At 46.4% G+C, this 20814-nt stretch overlaps 1 protein-coding gene across 1 annotated transcript; it reads right to left on the reverse strand.

The window, feature by feature from the left end:
* Positions 1-1361: 1361 nt before the first annotated feature.
* LOC130372234 (sodium- and chloride-dependent GABA transporter 2-like) lies at positions 1362-18194 on the reverse strand. Its single transcript, XM_056578102.1, has 15 exons — positions 18138-18194; positions 15947-16156; positions 12039-12173; positions 11383-11523; positions 10980-11067; positions 10716-10848; positions 10120-10254; positions 8788-8891; positions 8127-8251; positions 7217-7329; positions 6635-6772; positions 5253-5355; positions 4465-4565; positions 3662-3832; positions 1362-2237 (listed from the first exon to the last, which is right to left on the reverse strand). The coding sequence occupies exons 1-15, from the start codon at positions 18142-18144 to the stop codon at positions 2085-2087; spliced, it is 1857 nt and encodes a 618-aa protein (XP_056434077.1). The 5' UTR covers positions 18145-18194; the 3' UTR covers positions 1362-2084.
* Between the last annotated feature and the right edge of the window lie 2620 nt (positions 18195-20814).

Genomic DNA, 20814 nt, shown 5'->3' on the forward strand with positions numbered 1-20814 from the left:
GGGAAACACCCTGCACGTGACGTCACTCGAGGGGGCGGAGTTCGGCGGAGATTGTGCGTTCGAATCTGTCGGTGTGGATGTGGGATGTAGCCAGTAGGTGGCTATAATGTTTTTGTTTCATTCCGATTTGTGTGTCGTTGTTTGTCATGCACAAGGTACGCCAGTCAAAATGAATTGCATTGGTGAAGATGCATGCAGAGTAAGGTGGTGCGTTCAAGTCTTGTTGGCAAAACTACCGACCAACATCCAACTTGTAAACAGAGGGCCACATGAAACTGAATTTTTCGAGTTCTATTCCCCCCAAAATATAAATAATGAATCTATGCAACACAAATAAAGAGGTAGCTTAAAAGTATAATAATTGTCAGTAATATTTCATGCATTGTAGATTAGTCTAATTGAATAGTTTGACATACCTACAGAACAAATGACTCGTAAATTATGACGTCACATCAGGTTGAACGCCGCCATATTGTGAGTCAAGGGGAACGTGAAGTTACAGCACTTTGGTCGCCATCTCTTGAGAGTAGTATTCCTGCAATAGAGGGGCTACACTTTGAGAAACATCTTGATGCAATAAAACTTAAAAACTATAACATGTTTTAAAACTATAATAACTTGGATAGAAAGTAGCATTTCAATCTATAAAAAAAACGTTGGTCCTAAAGCTGCAGCTTCTTCTATTGCATGATGAAGCGTTTAAAAGTGCCAGAGTTTGCATGGGAGCCATGGCAAAACAACATATTGATTAGTTAATTCGATAAAATAATCTATTTTACATTATGCCCATCACTATCATAAGACCTCTCTCGCACACATATCCCTGCCTGACACTGCATGATACTGCAGGATACACAATATGCTTTCACCAACCAACCTGAGATGCAATTATCAAACCTATTTAAATGTGCAATGATTCAATCATTCAACAATCAATAGTCTAACCATGCACTACAATAATTGTTATTGTTAAGTTTGGCTTTCTTTTTACAAATGAAGTAGGGTTTGGCTGTCAATCAAATTAATTGGTTCTGGGATAGGTTAGGGTACCCCTTTTCAGTCTAAAGCGGTTTTGTTTGGTTGAAAATCCCTGTCTTAATTTTGACCCAACATCGGTTTTAGTCAATCGTTTTATAAGTTACGATTTGCAAGTTGTAAAATGATAAATACAAATTCTCTGGGGTTTCTACAAGGCCCCAGTGTGTCCCTTATTTCTAAAACCTTGACGAATGTTACGACTGGTCAGATCAGAGCACATCAATTGCAACACAATTTCCCCCTAATCTGAACCTTAATGATTAGCCTACTAACATTAAATTATTAGGATTAAGATAAGAGATTTTTAGGATAATATTGTTTATTCACAACAGGAAATATGATTTACAATACTTTGCGCAATCATACTATCTTAGAAAAAAAGCTTGTACATCATGTTAGTTTTTCATGTATTACAATAGTGTATAATAAAATATCGAGTGTATTTGTCCTTGACAGGCATATCAAGAATAGGCTACATAGTGGTTTGACATATTTTACAACAAATCCTCAAGTACAATACAATCTGTTGAACATGACAATATTTTTTACAGATTTACAGCATTCGTAAAATATGAACTGGTATCTCTCAATAAATCACTGCATGACGTTTAGTCTTACTGTTACTATGCTTAGCTTTAACATCACAGTTAAACGAAATAATCAGTGACTTTTAAATCAAACACTTGCAATTCATGTTAGATTGACAACTATCGCGACAATGGATAGTGTCGAAAAAATGATAATAATGAATACACCTTGCCTGAGAAGTTAATATTGACACTTAAGTTTAGACGTTTACAGAGCAAAGTGTTTCTTTACATCACGTCCCTGCAGAGTTAACACAGGATTGAAGCGAGCCATGATGTCCTTATGAAGGTTTTCCGTCCGATAACTCCAATAACCCCTCCGAACCACAAACGAGTCCGCACACTACCTCCTCCTCGACCGAACGTCCTCCGCGGTAGAGAGAGGGCACGTTGCGGACCACCGGTCAGACAGACCCCTCGGTCGCCTGGAGAGACGTTGCTGGTGGTGGTGCGGGGGGTCTAAATGGCGGTGTCGTCCTCCGCCACGGGGAGGTAGCCGCGATGGTTGACAGTGCCGCCTTCGTCGTCGGGGGCGAAGATGGCGAGGAGGTCCTGCTGCTCGCGCTTTGTCTTGGGCAGGTCGTCCGCCGGAGTCACCAAGAACTGGATCCTCTGAGGGAGGAAAGAGAGATCATCACCGGGCCCGGGTTAACTGATGTATCTGACCGTTGGCTAAGAGTTTAGTTGATATGTTCTTCGTTGGGTTTGTAACACCCTTTTTACTGAACAATGTTTTGAGGGTGTTGCCAGTTTGATACATTTTATAAAGTACTTTAGCTCTAATTTGTTTTATAGACATAGATCAGCTTTAACTTTGGAGCAAAGTTGTTTTTTTCTCAGGTTCATCCATATAGGCCCCGTTTACACGAAGGGAAAACGCAGATATTTTCACACGGTTTGGCCTCTCATTTACACGAAAACGCAGTTTTTGTCACAGAAAACGATCATTTCTAAAAACTCCGGCCAAAGTGGAGATTTCTGAAAACGCCGGTTACGTGTTGTCGTGTCAACGGGTAGAAACGGGGTTTTAGGTTCTGAAACGTCACATTATGCGCCAGGAAATGCTTAACGTCATATGAGCGCCCTATGTTTACAGTTTGTTTGTTACAGGAAGACGCTCGTGTTATTCGTTGTTGTTGATTCTGAGGATTCTGATTGGCTTGCATGGCTTTATCCTTCTCCCTACACTGCCGCCCATAGGTTTGGCATAGTTATAATGTCCCAACGGCGTATTTATCCGTTTTGATGTAAACGACAACTTTTTTGAAAACGATGTTGTGTGCACAATGTTATTTTTGAAAACGGAGGGGGGGAAATATTCGTTTCTATAAATACCCTGCTACGTATAAACGTGGCCATAGTCTGTTTCATCGTTGGCTGTATTCAATGTGGGTCACTGTGGAGTGTGTGTTGAGGATGGCTGGTCTAAGCAGCCTCACCTGGCCCGATTCAGACTAATTAGACCCTGGGGCTTGGTGAGGCCGCACACCTGGGGTTGGTTGTGCAATCGATGCACAACAGGTTCAACAAGTGATCACCCAAAACCCTGGAGAATGCTTTGGATCAGCTGTTCTGTGTGTCATAGTGCTCGGACTCTACAATAAGCCGGTTATAGCAGCATTCAACTTTGCCTTGGAGTCGGAGGAGCCCAGTAAAGCCACCTAGGTGTGTGTTTGCCAAGGGAGTACTGCTAAAACCATCATACTGAATCAGAATGAACATCTATGGGTCTATTGGAAATATTTTACAAATGTGACGTAACTTGAAAATGTACTACTTTGTTGTTTGGCCTGGACTCAGCCTCCCCCCCCCCCCTTCATACATTTCCCAGTTCCTTTATGATAGAGTCGTTAAGGAGGTTTGCATAAATGTCGATTTTTACAACACATGGTCTTCACTTTGTGCAGATCACCATGCAGACGTCCCTGAATTACGGAGCTTTTTGTGACTTTTGGTCGACGGACGGAACCGTGGCTGCGAGCACTACGGCTGTCCGGGGCAGTAGTACAAGTTGGCCTTTCCAGCCGAGTGTTTACCTCTCTCATTGTTCCCTTAGTGGTGCTGATCTTGTAGACCATCCAGAGTGGGATGCAGACGATGGAGGCGAGAGCCAGCAACCAGCCCAGGAAGTAGCCCCACCACGGGTACACATACACGTTGTTGTACCTCAGAGGGGTGTACTTGATGATGGAGAACAAAAAGGTGCCCTGGAAATGACAGAAGAACACACGATTATATAACACTGAAAGAAGAGGAGGAGAATGGATGGCACAGGGTGGGGGGGAGGGGAAAGGAGAGAAGGGAGAAAAGGATAGAGGAAGCGAGAAGATATAGGAGGAGAGAGACGGGAAGAGTCGAAAACAGATGAAAGAGAACTAGGGAAGAAAGAGAGCAGTGGTGTTGAGAGAAACCAGTGGAAAGGAGAGAAGAACATAGAGAGCAGAGGAAAGGTGAAAAGAACGGAGAGATGAGCAGAGGAGAGGGAAGGAGAGGAGAGGGGAGGGGAGGGGAGGGGAGGGGAGGGGAGGAGAGGAGAGGAGAGGGGAGGGGAGGGAAGGAGAGGAGAGGGGAGGGGGCGAGCAGAAGAAAGGAGAGAAGAACGTAAAGGAGAGTAGAGGAAAACAGAATTTAGAGGAGGGGAGGAGAGTTGAGGAAAACTTAGAGGCGAGCAGACGACAGCCGAGGTGAGGAGTTGAGAATAAAGGAGAGGAGAGGGGGGAGGAGTGCAGAGGAATATAGAAAAGAAGAAAAGAGAAGAGAGGTGAAGAGAGGACAGAGATGGAGAGAAGAGTTCTGGGGACAGGAGAGGGCAGGAGTCTGCTGGTTTGTTTATGCTCACGATGCAGGTGGCAGGGGTGAAGAACTTCCAGCAGTACTTGATGTAGGGGCCCGGCCTGTAGCCGATCATGTCCTCGATGTTGTCATAGAAACGGTCGGCACCTGCAACAACACAACCTCACAGCTGAGCGGTCATGACGACACAAAAACATCCGCTTCCCGCCTGTGTGTGTGTGTGTGTGTGTGTGTGTGTGTGTGTGTGTTTGTGTGTGTGTGTGTGTGTGTGTGTGTGTGTGTGTGTGTGTGTGTGTGTGTGTGTGTGTGTGTGTGTGTGTGTGTGTGTGTGTGTGTGTGTGTGTGTGTTTTGACTGAAATGACTACATTGTAACTAGTAAGGGGTAAATTCACTGAACCATGTGAGCAACGCATTTCTCTAGTGTTTAGTTTTGATTCAGTTTGGAGTTTTATTTGGAGCTTAGATAGTTTAGTCTGAAGCCTAGTTATGAGTTAAGTTGGTACCAGTTTTCAACAAGGGTTCATAAATAAAAAATGTATTAACCATGAATTATCATTAGTGACTGCAGTAGTAAGCATTAACTAACAGTTAATGAAAAGTTAATTAATGATCTAGTAATCATGTAACAATGGTGGTCATGTTAAAATTTTGCTCATGTTATCCGAGGTATTAATGTATAAATTATTGAATAGGATTAGGGTTAACCCTGACTCTTGTCATTACCCACTAAGGGCCTTACCCCTATGCTAAATGCCATATCATAATGCTTATGACTGCATTAACTAGCGGTTGAACCTAGCCTCATGGTTAAGCGTTGGTTATCTTGGCCTCACCATAGACCCAGGCGATGCAGACCGTCTCGAAGATGGCCATGAAGAGGAGACACATGCCGCTGGCAGCGTAGTAGTCGAAGAGCTGGAACACGTACATCCCCCCCTGGTGGACACACACGGGTAACGCAACATGTTACAACGTGTATTAGAGTGACTATGAGTCTAATTATAGTGGGAAGTATTGTTCATTATAGAGAATTATGGAGGAATTTGACACAATCAGCACGTAACACAGCACACAAGAAGACAAGACGAGGATCCCAGCGTGAGCTTTGTATGTAAGACCGGTTCTAAGTGTTCCTTTATGGCCCTTTGAAGCCCCGTTCCAGGTGGGGGGACAGGGTAGAGCCCCCCTGCAGTGGGTCGCCTTCTGACAGTCCAGCACAGCATGGACCTTTCTGAGCACATTCAAAATGTCCTTAAATGGGTTCTGTCCAACCCCAACGATCCGACCAGAACCAGGCGGCCGATTAAATGAGCCTTTTCAGTACAAAACAGACATCGTAACATTGACCCCAAAGCCTCTCATTCTGTGTTCAAAATATAACCGCTGCCCACCGTGCTTATAGTTTTCCACCATCCCAGTATCACTGTCCCTGTTCCCAGTATCCCTGTTCCCAGTATCAGTGCCATCCCAGTATCACTGTCCCTGATGCCAGAATGCAGCGTAGCAGAATGAAGGGTAGTAGTGTGTATTATAATGTGTAGTAGTGTGCCAGTGTCTATGAGAGTGTGTAGCAGTGTGTATTATAGTGTGTATTAGTGTGTCAGTGTCTATTAGAGTGTAGTATAATATGTAACAGTGCGTTAGTATCCATTAGAGTGTGTGTTAGTGTCTTTAATAGTGTGTGGCAGTGTGTATTATAGTGTGTAGTAGCGGTTCAGTGTCTATTAGAGTGTGTAGCAGTGTGTATTATAGTGTGTAGTAGCGTGTCAGTGTCTATGAAAGTGTGTAGCAGTGTGTATTATAGTGTGTAGTAGCGGGTCAGTGTCTATTAGAGTGTGTAGCAGTGTGTATTATAGTGTGTAGTAGCGTGTCAGTGTCTATGAAAGTGTGTAGCAGTGTGTATTATAGTGTGTAGTAGCGTGTCAGTGTCTATGAGAGTGTGTAGCAGTGTGTATTATAGTGTGTAGTAGCGTGTCAGTGTCTATGAAAGTGTGTAGCAGTGTGTATTATAGTGTGTAGTAGCGGGTCAGTGTCTATTAGAGTGTGTAGCAGTGTGTATTATAGTGTGTAGTAGCGTGTCAGTGTCTATGAAAGTGTGTAGCAGTGTGTATTATAGTGTGTAGTAGCGTGTCAGTGTCTATGAGAGTGTGTAGCAGTGTGTATTATAGTGTGTAGTAGCGTGTCAGTGTCTATGAGAGTGTGTAGCAGTGTGTACCTCCGTGAGCATGATCAATCCGACCAGGAAGGAGACGGTGGCCACGGCCAACAGGAAGAGCTCTCGTCGGTTCTTCCGCCGGAACACGCTGGGGTACATGTCGACGATGGCCGTCACCAGGCTCTCCACGCACACGAACTGGTTCAAAACGGAAATTAAAAAGACATAAACATTACACACGCGTCAACGATGGCGGTCGCCAAACTCTCCCACAAACTACCCAGCGAGAAGAAGATACAATATATGATAAAACAGAAACTAGATAAAGAATAAAGATGTTAAGAATGTCTAGATGGACATCTGACACACAAAGAGAAAAGTAGCAATTAACACATCTAATAAACAACATTCAAATTAGAACAATTACTTTGAACTCCACTAGGAGGGAGCAGGGAGGTGGGTGCCCAATTTTTCCTAAGGGGGGCACTGCGCTCTATTTCCTGTCCCGTTATGGTCAACGGGAGTGTTCTTGCTCAAGGTTGTCTCCATGGTAATCAGGTGTGTGTGTGTGTGTGTGTGTGTGTGTGTGTGTGTGTGTGTGTGTGTGTGTGTGTGTGTGTGTGTGTGTGTGTAGGCGCGTACCTGGCTGTCAAGGCCGAGGAAGACGATCATGATGAAGAAGAGGGAGGCCCAGACGGGAGAGAAGGGCATCATGGACACGGCTCGGGGGTACGCGATGAAGGCCAGACCGGGACCTGATCCCAGACCGCCGTTCATCCGTTCATAAAGGGGGTGAGGGGAAAACGGGGAAAGCATGAATCGTCGAGGAAGACCCCGGAGAACAGCGTGACTTTAGCTCGTCTGGTTCTGATCAGACGAGTCGTTTGAGCTTAGCATCTTATCCCAGCTTACTGTACCGACAGCCATAAATTGTTGTTTCTCATTCTTCTGACAAATGTACTTATTGTAAGTCGCTTTGGATAAAAGTGTCTTCTAAATGCCCTGAATGTAAAATCGAAATGGAAATGTGAGCGACTTGAACCGTTCCGTCTGCCTCTCTCTGTTTTTGCCTAATGCGAGTAAGCTTTGTTTTCCTCCTCTGGTGTCTCGGTTGCGGGTCTAGGTTTGGCTCGCAGAGGGGTGAAGGTTCAACATTATGTCCCCGGTCCGAGCCTCAACGGTGGATGCTTGAAGCTGCTTCTCTAGCGTGCTGCGTAATAGTACGATTTAGGAAGCGAGGAAGTGCTTCCTCGTGCCCATTGTCCCTCGCTTCCTCGCTTCCTAAATCACAGAATATTATTTTTGGGGAATCGCTCTCCCTCACTTCCTTGCTTTCTAAATCTCCAAACACAAGAACGCAACCCGTGTACAACGTACGTCGTGCTCGTCAGCTCTTTCTACGACTTGACGCATCGTCACGCTACTTCCTGCTTTAACGTTGCGTCTGTTCATACTACTTCCTGTCGGTGCACGCTACTTCCTGGTCTAACGTCGCATCAGTTCCAGCACAAGTCTCAGTCCATACTTCTTCCTGTGGTGACGGGGGACTCACCGGAGGCCGCCACCTCGGAGATGTCTACGTTCTGCTCGTAGGCCATGAAGCCCAGGATGGAGAAGATGGCGAAGCCGGCGATGAAGCTGGTCGCGCTGTTCAGGAAGCACAAGTACAGGCAGTCCCTGGAAACAGGAAGCACAGCACACATCAGAGTATGTCAAAGATAAGATGAGCCCTTGGATTACATGTGTCACATCTCGCCCCCCTTCGTTGATTACTTTACTCCCCGTCCTTGTGTTTCCCTGATTGTCCTCACTCACCTTAATTGGTTTTCACCTGTCCCTCGTTAACATTCCCCTCTAGTAGTGTACTTTGTCTGCTTTTTTCCCTTCCTCTGCGCCAGTTCGTCTTTGTTCTTTATATCAGACGTCCAAGCATTTTCCTACAGATATTTTACGGTTCCCGGTTTTCTGATTCCTTCCCGTTGACTCCCGTCTACGCCTTGGTCTTCTCCCTGCAGGATTGTTTGCCTGATCTCCAACTGATTACCCTTGCACTGCTCTGAACCAATCAGAGAACAGCCAGCAGCATGTGCACTGCCAGCCTGTACCTTTTGCTTAGCCTGCTCCAACGTTAACAGATAAAGGGAGACAGTACCTTTACAATATTTTAGTCTTTTATCTTGAACAGTTAAGTTTTTTCCTGAAACTGGACGTACTTGTAGCAGTTGTTGTTGTACTTGTTGTAGCTTCCCAGAGCCGTCAGAGAACCCAGACAGATGGCGTAGGAGAAGAAGATCTGGGTTCCAGCGTCCATCCACACCTACAAACACAGACATTACAAACACAGATACAAAACATTACCACACAAACACAATGAAAATTAGTCAACAAGAATTAATTTTTTCCCACGCCACTCATTTTAACGTGCGTCACTGATTGGCTGTGTGTTCGTTTGGTGGCATATCCATAAGGTGTTCATCTCTAACCCTGTTACTTTAAAGGTGTCGGTGTAGGTGTAACAGTAACAGGGTAACTGTTACACCTACCCCATCCCTGGGCTTGGTGAGGTGCGGTGTTATGGCATGCACGCGTTCTCTGATATTGAAGACAGTGAGATGTAGCGTGCATGTCTGTAACACATTTCAGCTACAGCACTGATTAACACTTGGAAAAAGCTGTGTGTGTGTGTTTCATAACCTCTGTCATAACGCCTGTTGTAACCACTTCCGCTAACAGAGTCTCGTGATGCTGTTCATCGTGGTATACTGTCAGCTAATGGAATGTGCGGGTGGCTGAGTTCACTGAGCTACAGGACGGGCAGCCAGACATCCGCCTGGGTCCACGCTTCAATCACTTTGAAAGATTAACAGGAGTGTTTCATTTATCAACGCACAACCTTAATCCTGGAGAGGCCAGTACTTGTGTGCATGTGCCTGTGTGCGTGTGCGTGTGTGTGTGTGTGTGTGTGTGTGTGTGTGTGTGTGTGTGTGTGTGTGTGTGTGTGTGTGTGTGTGTGTGTGTGTGCGCACGTTCCACGTGTGTGTGTGTGTGTGTGTGTGTGTGTGTGTGTGTGTGTGTGTGTGTGTGTGTGTGTGTGTGTGTGTGTGTGTGTGTGTGTGTGTGTGTGTGTGTGTGTGTGTGTGTTTGCGTGAGTGCGAGTGCGTGAATGCGTGGCTGGTTAACGAGCCTCACCTGGCCCGAGTCAGACTGATTAGTGGTTGGTTGAGGCTACACACCTGCGCTGCATTGATCAATCAATCAATGCAGCACAGGCTCAACCGGCCCACCAATCAGGAGAGATTTGACACAACCTGCTCTGATTTGACCATTTTACTGTTACTGTTACTATGTCACCCACTCAGCAATAAACCGGTTTACACAACATCAACCTGGTCGTCAGGGGAGCCCGGTAAACCCCCCCTATAGTAGGCGTGTCGCTGGGAGGATGGCGACTGGTGTTGACATACCCGTGCGGCCTGTGTGTTTCTTTGCGTATGTGTGTGTGTGTCTTTGTGTATGAGTGTGTGTCTTTGTGCGTGCTGGCGCACCTGAGGGTCTGCCAGCCGGCCCAGGTCCGGGTAGAGGTAGAACTTGATCCCGATGGCGGCACCGGGCAGAGTCAGCCCGCGGATCAGCAACACGATCAGCATGATGTAGGGGAAGGTGGCGGTGAAGTACACTACCTGTGCACGCACACACGCAGGCACACACACACAGGCACACACAAAAGTCAGACCTCGGATCAGCAACACGATCAACATGAGTCGGGGGTAAGGTGGGGGTGAAGTACACTACCTACACACACACACAAGCACACAAGCACACATACACACAAGCACACATACACACACACACACACACACACACACACACACACACACACACACACACACACGCAGACACAAATACGCACACACACACACACACACATGCAGACACGCACACACACACAGGCCCACACACACACACAGACAATGAGGTCATCACATCATGATGTGAGTGTGATGATGGGGAGTCTAGTTTGAGTCACGGTGGTCAGATTCTGCTTTAGGGGCAGAGTCTGGGCGGAGTCAGGACAGAGTCTGGGCGGAGTCTGGGCGGGGCCTGGGGGAGTCTGGTCGGGGTCTGGGCGGAGAATACCCACCTTCCCTGTGGACTTGACGCCCTTCCAGATGCAGAAGTAGCACATGATCCAGGCGATGAAGAGGCAGAGGGCCAGGTCCCAGTTCAGAGAGCCCATCTGATCGATACCCGGGGAGATCCTCAGCACTCTGCGTCTGGAGGAAGGAGGGGGAGGGGGAGGTGTTAGAGGAGGAGGAGGAGGTGGAAGAGGAGGAGGAGGAAGAGGAGGAGGAGGTGTTGGAGGAGGAGGAGGTGGAAGAGGAGGAGGTGTGGATGAATCACTCACTCCCAGAACTCGAGAACAGGCGAGGTGGCATTGGGGTCGACGGTGGTGTTGATGAGGTCGTTCCTTCTCTGGAACTCCACACAATTCACTGAGGAGCAGAGACACCTTCTTACTGCCTGTCTCCCTTTGACCCTATATGTCTGCCTGTTCCTCTGTTAGTAATTGTCAGATGCTTAGTTAACATCAGAATGTTTCTCTATACAACCTATTATTTCTTAGTGAGATGCTTAGTGTATGGTGGGTGTGTGTGTTTGTGTACGTGTGTGGTGTGCGCGTCTGTGTGGATGCTACGCATCGATTCATCTATCTATCCACCTATCTCCCTCCCCTGTTTGCCTATCTCTCTCCATCGTCGGTCCAACCGCCCATCTCTCCCTGCATCCCTCTGCGTTGCCATGGCTACCTGTGTTCCAGGTGTTGTTGCAGCTGGACCAGGCCAGGTCCCAGGAGAAGGAGTAGGACAGGTAGAATATGCCCCAGGCCAGCACGATGATGTAGTAGAAGTTCAGCAGGGCCACGATCACCTGGGTACCGTACCCCAGGCCTGACCACAGAGACGTTTAATGCTGTCGTTAATACTTTTAAGGAGAAATGTTCATTATTATGCATTCACTACCAGCATTCTTTCATATTAACACGTTATCAATATTCAATATTATCATTAAGTTATCTGATCAATATTCATTATTATTCATTCACTACCAGCATTCATTCATATTAACACGATATAAATATTCAATGCATTAATATTAAGTTATCAGATCAATATACATTGATATTGATGGGTTAACAACATGTTTTGATCAAAGTCTTTTCCCTCTTCCCTAAGCGTCTTAGAGTACCATATTAAGCGCTATATACATTTCATTTATCATCATTATTATTATTATTCCCTGCCTCCTGGTTGCTAGTTCCAATCTTCTGTCTCTTACCTCCTATAACCTACTTCCTATCTCCTATTTTTGATTAGAGGGCTGATCTTTCTGCCCGCTCTGTATCTCCCCTCCTCCCTCCTCCCCCCTCCCTCCTCGCTCCTCCCTCCTAGATCCTAGCTCCTACCTTCGAACAGCGGGCTGATCTTCCTCCAGCAGGTGATGCCCCCCTGGCTGGTGTACTGGCCCAGGGCGATCTCCAGGAAGAACACGGGAACGCCGCAGGTGAACAGGAAGATGAGGTATGGCACCAGAAAGGCACCTGGAGCAAGTAGAGGAGATAGGAGAGAGGAGAGAGGAGAGAGGAGAGAGGAGAGAGGAGGGAGGAGAGAGGACCGTATTGACAGTATTAGTATGTCACAGCTGTCGCAGTATGTCACATTTAACAGTCCATTCTCAGCTTTCTTTTTTTGCAATTAGATTGCAATTACCATTCGCCTGTTATCGTTATTTGTCTGATCTTGGTCCGTATTGTACACAGCTGGTCCGTTCATAATAACAGTTACAGTTTGTCTTGTATCGCAGTTAGTCTATTTTTGTCACTGCCACAGTCTGTCCTTTATCACTGCCACAGTCTGTCCTTTATCACAGCTACAGTCTGTCCTTTATCACAGCTACAGTCTGTCCTTTATCACAGCTACAGTCTGTCCTTTATCACAGCTACAGTCTGTCCTGTATCACAGCTACAGTCTGTCCTTTATCACAGCTACAGTCTGTCCTTTATCACAGCTACAGTCTGTCCTTCATCACAGCTACAGTCTGTCCTTTATCACAGCTACAGTCTCTCCTTTATCACAGCTACAGTCTGTCCTGTATCACAGCTACAGTCTGTCCTTTATCACAGCTACAGTCTCTCCTGTATCACAGCTACAGTCTGTCCTGTATCACAGCTACAGTCTGTCCTTTATCACAGCTACAGTCTCTCCTTTATCACAGCTACAGTCTGTCCTGTATCACAGCTACAGTCTGTCCTTTATCACAGCTACAGTCTCTCCTTTATCACAGCTACAGTCTGTCCTTCATCACAGCTACAGTCTGACCTTCGTCCCAGTTGCAGTCTATCCTTTGTCCCAGTGCGTCTCAAAGCCTCGTCTGACTGATAGCTTCCTAAACCACTGGACGCGACACACATGGTTCTGCACATGTCCTCGCATGTGGGCTGTTTATGTTGTGGGTTGTTGCAAGGAACGGAAAACAGAGAGGTCGGAGGTCGCCGTCAAACATTCAGGATGAATCCATGATCAAAGATCAACCGAGCGGTGGGCCGCTTCAGTCAAGGAGGGGAGGGGGGGGGGGGAAGTTGACGAGATGTTGGAACCTTTCGAAATGTGTGTCCGTCACTAACGGACTTAACCGGGAATTCAGCGCACAGACAAATGCACCGTCCTTTTCAGCATAAAATACCACTATTTACTATGTGTGAATCATTTATTATATCATGTATTCTTTTAACAAGGTTATAAGGTTCATACAAAGTGCCAAGACATCCTTACTTCCGACCTGCTCCTTATTGAGGTGTGTCTGAATTCATTGAACCGCCTGTTAAGTAATAACGTTTTACATTATTACAAACACAGATCATTAGAGAGGAGCTGTGTTCTTCATGCGACTAACATCCACTTCTCAAATCTCTCTGATTGATTGAGCTTCAATTAGGTTTCAATGGAGTTAACTAATAAGACCAAACAAGACTAGTATAGTATAGTACTAGTATAGTATGATCATAATATTGGCTATATGCTATATGAATGTTAATAATTGTTGAGTCCTTAAAGGGTGACTCTCTCCAGGTGGCTGTGTAAACTCAGAGCCACAGAGATCCCCTCCTAATAGTTAACTGAGAGGTCATGAGGAAGCTTCTCAACTGCTGATTGACTCCAGACTGCATGGAGCTGAACAGAGGAGGATGGCCCCACCTCTGCTGGGTGTAGGTTAGATGGGCAGGGTGGTCTCGTGTCCTTCCGTATCACTAACCCCTATAGTTTACTATTGATTATACCTGTGCACACATGCCTGTGTATACATCTCCTTGTCCGAGAGCCATAAGGCTTTCGATGTGAACATTGATCTCTAACGAAGCTCTCCTATTGGGCGTTCAACAGCACTGGAACCTCTGTAAGGCCGTGTTCAGGGCTCCTTCTTTTAGAGAAGAGACTTAATGTATGCTTCAAATAATCCTGTATTCTCCAAGACATAAGTGTTGTACCTTCGACCACAAACTTATGCTATGACCCCTGAAAGACCTCCATAAGGATCTTACCTTATCTTACATCCTCTTCCACCTCTGCTCCTCAGTTGATATGGATACTGTGTGTTTAAATGATTTAATCTGAGCCAAAGATAGTTTTCGGTGACAGTGTTGATAGCAAATAAGGTTTTCTGAATCTTAGTAAAGTTGAATGCCCGGTGCATCAACACGTGAAGACATGTTCTAGAAATACACATGGAGCCTGTTTTAGATCTGTGATTAGAGCCTGTTCAGATCAGGAGATCAAAACGAGAGCATGTTCTCGACTCAAAACTAGAGCCTGTTCTAGCACTACGCATACAGAATAGCATGTTCTGGAACTACACAAAGTGCCTGTTCTGGAACTATGACTAGAGCCTTTTCTAGAAAAATGGAGCCTGGAACTACAAATATAGCCTAATCTAGAACTAGTCTACCACTATACCCTGTGGTAGGACTACAACCAGAGCCTTATCTAGAACTACAGTTAGAGGCCATCTTTATAGAGACAGGGCCTTCACCGCTGCCCGTCGGACGAGTCTTGGTTCAGAGTCCGCTCCTCTCCACGGGACCAGCTGTTTCCGGGCCGCGATGAACCAGCAACAACAGCTGTCTGACCCCCCTTGACCCTGTGACCCCTGCCCTCCTCCACCCCGTAGAGGCTCAAGAGGGGGTAGGGCAGCTACACAAGCACGGCCGCACACAACGTCTCAGAAAAAAGACTATGGATTAAACACTCGGGACAGGAAACAAAAGTGATGGAGCTCAGGGAACCACTATTGACTCCCCAGTCATTCAGCAGACGCTCCAGTCTGACTCGATGGTAAATGGTCTGCAATTATACCGCGCTTTTCTAACCAGTGGCCACTCAAAGCACTTTACAATATTGCATACACAACATTCACCCATTCACGGACACATTCCCACACCGACGGCGGTGTCGACCACGCGAGGCGACAGCCAGCTCGTCGGCAGCAGTCCGGGTGAGGTGTCTTGCTCACTCGGAGGAGACGGGGGTCGAACTAGCAACCTTCCGGTTACCCGCCAACCTCCTCTGCCTCCTGAGCCCCGTGCCGCCCAACTCATTGATTCAGAGGAGATCTAACGCCCTGAGCACCAGACCGTCCTGGATGGGTGCGTGTTTACCCCTGAAAGAAAGTCACTACAGCAGAGTGTCAGGGGGGGGAGCTGAACGCTCAGATCCCCCTTCTGGGTTCCTTCTCAAGGTCTGTTCCCCTGGGGTGCTGGGGGCGTCTCACCCTTTGTCCTTTAGAGTGCTTTTGGGGGGGGGGGGGGGGGGGGGGGGTGCATTATGTGGTTCCTGCAAGGCCCCTTTCAGACTTCAACCACGATGAACGGACGCTCTAATCCAAAGCCTGTTCTTGAACTACACACATAGACTGTTCTGCAACTACAAATAGAGCCTGTTCTAGAGCCACACATAGTGCCTGTACTAGAACCATTACCAGAGCATGTTTTAGAACTATGACTAGAGCCTGTCCTAGAATCCAAACCAGAGCCTCTTCTAGAACTACACATGGAGCCCGTTCTAGAACTTCAACCCAAGCCAGTTCTGTGACTGAAAATGTAGCCTATTCTAGAACTAAAATGAAACCCTGTTCTAGGACTACAACCAGAGCCTCATCTAGAACTACAGTATAGAGTCCATCTTTATAGAGATAGGACCTTCACTGCTACCCGTCTCGGTCAGACGAGTCGTGGCTCAGAGTCCGCTCCTCGTCCCGGGCCGGTTGTCTCCAGCGTCGATGGACCTGGAGGTCTGGGGGAGGTGTGGGGGGGGGGCTCACCTCCGCCGTTCTTGTAGCAGAGGTAGGGGAAGCGCCACATGTTGCCCAGGCCGATGATGGAGCCCGCCACCGACAGGACGAACTCGATCTTGTTGCCCCACTGGCCCCGCTCCTCCATCTTCTCCTCGCCCTTGTCCTCCATCTTGTCCCCCGCCCGCAGACCGCCGGCCCCCCCGGGGCCCTTGGACAGCGCCGCGCTACTGGCGTCACCTGGGGGAGGCGCACACGTTACACACTGTCCCAGTAACACACACACCATACACACAAACAGTAATACACACACGTTACACACTGTCCCAGTAACACACACACCATACACACAAACAGTAATACACACACGTTACACACTGTCCCAGTAACACACACACACACCATACAAACAAACTGTAACACACACACGTTACACACTGTCCCAGTAACACACACACACCATACACACAAACAGTAACACACACACGTTACACACTGTCCCAGTAACACACACACGCACCATACAAACAAACAGTAACACACACACGTTACACACTGTCCCAGTAACACACACACACACCATACAAACAAACAGTAATACACACACGTTACACACTGTCCCAGTAACACACACACACACACCATACAAACAAACTGTAATACACACACGTTACACACTGTATGAGTAACACACACACACCATACAAACAAACAATAATACACACACGTTACACACTGTTTGAGTGACACACACATTACAGAGTGTACAAATACAAACAATAACGCACACACACACACACACACACACACACACACACACACACACACACACACACACACACACACACACACAAACACACACACACACGCACACACACACAAACACATTACAGACCCTCAAATATAAACAATAACACACATGTACACCTTACAGACCATACAAATATAAACAATTGCACACACACACACACACACACACACACACACACACACACACACACACACACACACACACACACACACACACACACACACACACACACACACACACACACACACACACATCATACAATTATAAAGAAACACACACAAACAAAAGCATACACACACACACACACACATATATTAGACTGTACAAATACAGACAATAACACACACGCCACACAGATATTAAAACACACGTACACACATTACACACTGTACAAATACAGACAATAACACACCCAAACAAATTATAGACTGTACAAATGTAAACAAACCACACACACACACACACACACACACACACACACACACACACACACACACACACACACACACACACACACACACACACACACACACACACACACACACACACACACACCATCAAAATATAAACACACATAGATACACATTACATACTATACAAATATAAACAAAACACACACACACACACACATTGTATACCATACAAATATAAACAACACACACATACACACACATTATATACCATATAAATATAAAAAACAAACACAAACACATTACATACCATACAAATATAAACAACACACACATAATATACCATACAAATATTAACCCAGACAGACACACACACAGAAAGAAGCGACAGCAGAACACACATCACCGAGCTACTCTCCAGCACGACGCAAGGTTCGACTCTTGGCTCCGATTGGCTCGATGGACGTCATGTTTACATAAAGCAGAAACACTCTGACATACACAGGTCCAACGTGTAACCGGAACAATCCCTAACTCATGCTGCACCAAGTCACACTGTTCAAGGCCTGTTTCATCAATGTAAAGCAATCTAACACAATTACCCACATTGGTAACATCATGATATATTAGATATATCATGATACGAAATGGTAATGCTCTAACTAATGCTGCATCATGTTGTTCAAGGGGTTGTTTTATCAATATAAAATAATTGAACATAATATAATAAATAATATAATATATTCATCAAATAATAGTATAAACTATATCATGGCACGAAAAGGTATCGCTAAATACATTCTTGGTTTAAGCGTGTTTGCAACATGTTACTCAGTTGTTATAAATAAATATTCAAAAGCAGTTAAAATCAAGTTCAAAGATTTGCATAATATATAAAAAAAACATACTATACAATATAATGAATGCAATCCTGCACCTTTCATTATTCTTTTATTTTCTTAATGTAAATCAACAGCAGCAGCCAAAGGCAGCGACTCACCATTCATCGTGGATTCTCTCTCTCTCTCTCTCTCTCTCTCTCTCTCAGATGTCTGTGGTCTTCTGCCTCAGCATATTGATTGCTGATCTGGAGGTTTTAGTATTTAACCGGACCACGGCGGGAGGGGGAGGGGCTTCATTGCACTTACTCTGACCCCCTGCTGTCAATCCCCCACCCCAGCCCCCTCCACCCTCCCCCCCGGCCTTCCCCGTTTAGATCAAAGTCTCTTTCTCTGCCCTTTACCAGGAGGAACAAGGGACACGGCTAGAAATAGGATGTATAGAACCCCCACATCCACCAAGACATCGTGGAAGGGACCATCAGCAACACATCCTCTAAGCATTACATGCATACAAAGTCTCAGCTCTGAAGTGTGGATGGGATTTTATCAGTGGCTTCTGTCACCTCCCCCCCCCCCCCCCCCCCTGGAATCAATAGGATTTTGACGAACTCCCACTCTATCTTCAAATCAATCACCACCGCTCACCTCTCAATTCAAAACAATGATGCAGATAAAATAGCGCTTTATTGACCGCAGATGTGAAAAGTTGATGTTTGAAAGCCTAAAGCCATCTCTCTTCAGTCTGCTGAGGTACGCTTCGGTCCCTGTGGGTCCTATCTGGTTCTTTATGAACCAAGAAGGCCAACAGGAATCGGACATGGTCTTTATTCAACTAGTGGCCATCTTTGGGGTATCTTGGTAATTATGCACTTGGACTTGGGAATAAAAGCCCATATCCTGTGTTCTTAAACAGGTCCAAACTTTCAAATGACCTACAATCCTTCATGGGAAGAAGAATGAAGACCGACCGGGAAGTTGGTTACGATAGAGAGAGGGAATGGATGTGTGCATGTGTGCGTGTTTGAGCATGCGGCATCTGTGTACTTTTTTGTGTGTGTGTGCACGCATGTGTGTGCACGTGTGAGTGCACATGTGTTTGTTTGTGTGTGTCTAAGATCATCATGTAACCCTTTGTCTAATATTTGTATCTCCTGCCATCCCTGATCTGCGCCACTTAGTTGGAATCCTGGTATTCCTAATAAACTCTCCTCCAACCGCCATCCGCCGGAATCCTGCCCTCATAACACACCTGAACACGAAACAACATGTTCTCATCACACAACAGGTAGAATAATGACAATGAGTGAAGGATTACGACAGCGGTTAGCGGGTGTTAATGATACAGTACGCTCGGTAAAATCACAGTCATCCTCCTCACACCACCTTGTGTCTCACTTCATCAGCAAACTCCCACAGTGCACTGTGGCCTGCGTCGGTTGGGGTCGGTTTGAAGCGGTTTGGACTCCGTAACTGTCGAGGATCGTCCCAGCAGATGGCGGGAGGGGGGGGGGGGGGGGGGATAGATGAGCTGACAGCTACATAATAACATGTCACATGATGGGATTATGAGATGGTTGGTATTCCGGTGAACTATTCAAAAGCAATTATCACGCCGAACACAAAGTTAGGTTAAATTAGTTATATTCTGTCTTCCTAACCTGATCTAGTGTTTTCTAACCTTTTGGGTCGTGACCCCTTTCCTTCCTGTCGTGTTCGGGTCAAATCTGACCAATTTCCATTTTGATCAATCATAAATATTGCGTTTTACATTTATTTGTCTCGAGGGCTTATGTTATCCTCCACACTACGCATTTGAACATATACAATTGCTGATCACTACTTTCATTGAATTTTGAGTTTTTTTGTCAACTTTGAAGCACCTGTTGTGTTCCCGGTCAAAAATGACCGCCAGAGGAAATGAATGGGTGACCCTAGATTGTGTTCATCCACCACCACACGCACACACACATCTTCATGCACACGCACACACATACACACACGCATGCACGCACACACACTCCACCCCACGCGAACCCCTTTCAGACTGAACAATTAGGTGTCCTCTATCTCTTGCTTATGTGCCTATCCTCCTAGGTTAACCACATCTTCAAGACTAAACGTATAACACCTGTTCCACATTTCAAAGTTACCAATTAGGTGTTTGCTATGGGAACCCGGCTCTTTCCCGGGCTTATGTGCCCATCCTTCTCACAGATCCCCTATATATAGCTTGCTAGTGCACTGCTCATATTTTAATCTGAACACAATGAGTCGGTGCCCGATCAAACGATTTTCTGTCAGAGGCTCTGGACCTTTTTCTTCAAACTGATGAAGAGGGGATTGAAGTTGAACCAGAAATAGAGGTGGATGTCTCAGAAATAGAAGACACCAATCCTGATTTTGATCCAGACCATCATGAGACAGAACAGTCAACAGATGGCGAGGAAAAGGCCCCTGAGGAAGAGGCCCCTGAGGAAGAGGCACCTGGGGAAGAGGCACCTGGGGAAGAGGCACCTGGGGAAGAGGCCCCTGGGGAAGAGGCACCTGGGGAAGAGGCACCTGGGGAAGAGGCCCCTGGGGAAGAGGCCCCTGGGGAAGAGGCCCCTGGGGAAGAGGCACCTGAGGAGGGGGCACCTGGGGAAGAGGAACCTGAGGAAGAGGCACCTGGGGAAGGGGCACCTGGGGAAGAGGCACCTGGGGAAGAGGCACCTGGGGAGGGGGCAGAAACGGAAGAGATGCGAGCTCTGTGCCCCTAGAGACAATAAGACAAGTCTTACATGTTTCAATAGTGATGCCTACGTTTGCAAGGCACACTGCGACCTGATTGCATAATGC

The sequence above is a fragment of the Gadus chalcogrammus genome, chromosome 19 (assembly GCF_026213295.1).
Source record: "Gadus chalcogrammus isolate NIFS_2021 chromosome 19, NIFS_Gcha_1.0, whole genome shotgun sequence".
Taxonomy (NCBI): Eukaryota; Metazoa; Chordata; class Actinopteri; order Gadiformes; family Gadidae; genus Gadus; species Gadus chalcogrammus.

Coding starts and splice junctions, on each gene's coding strand:
- LOC130372234 (XM_056578102.1), bottom strand. Junction 12,174..15,946: donor CTGCTACAAGAACGGCGGAG/GTGAGCCCCCCC, acceptor TACTTGCTCCAG/GTGCCTTTCTGGTGCCATAC. Junction 4,566..5,252: donor CTGCATCGCCTGGGTCTATG/GTGAGGCCAAGA, acceptor GTGTTGTTGCAG/GTGCCGACCGTTTCTATGAC.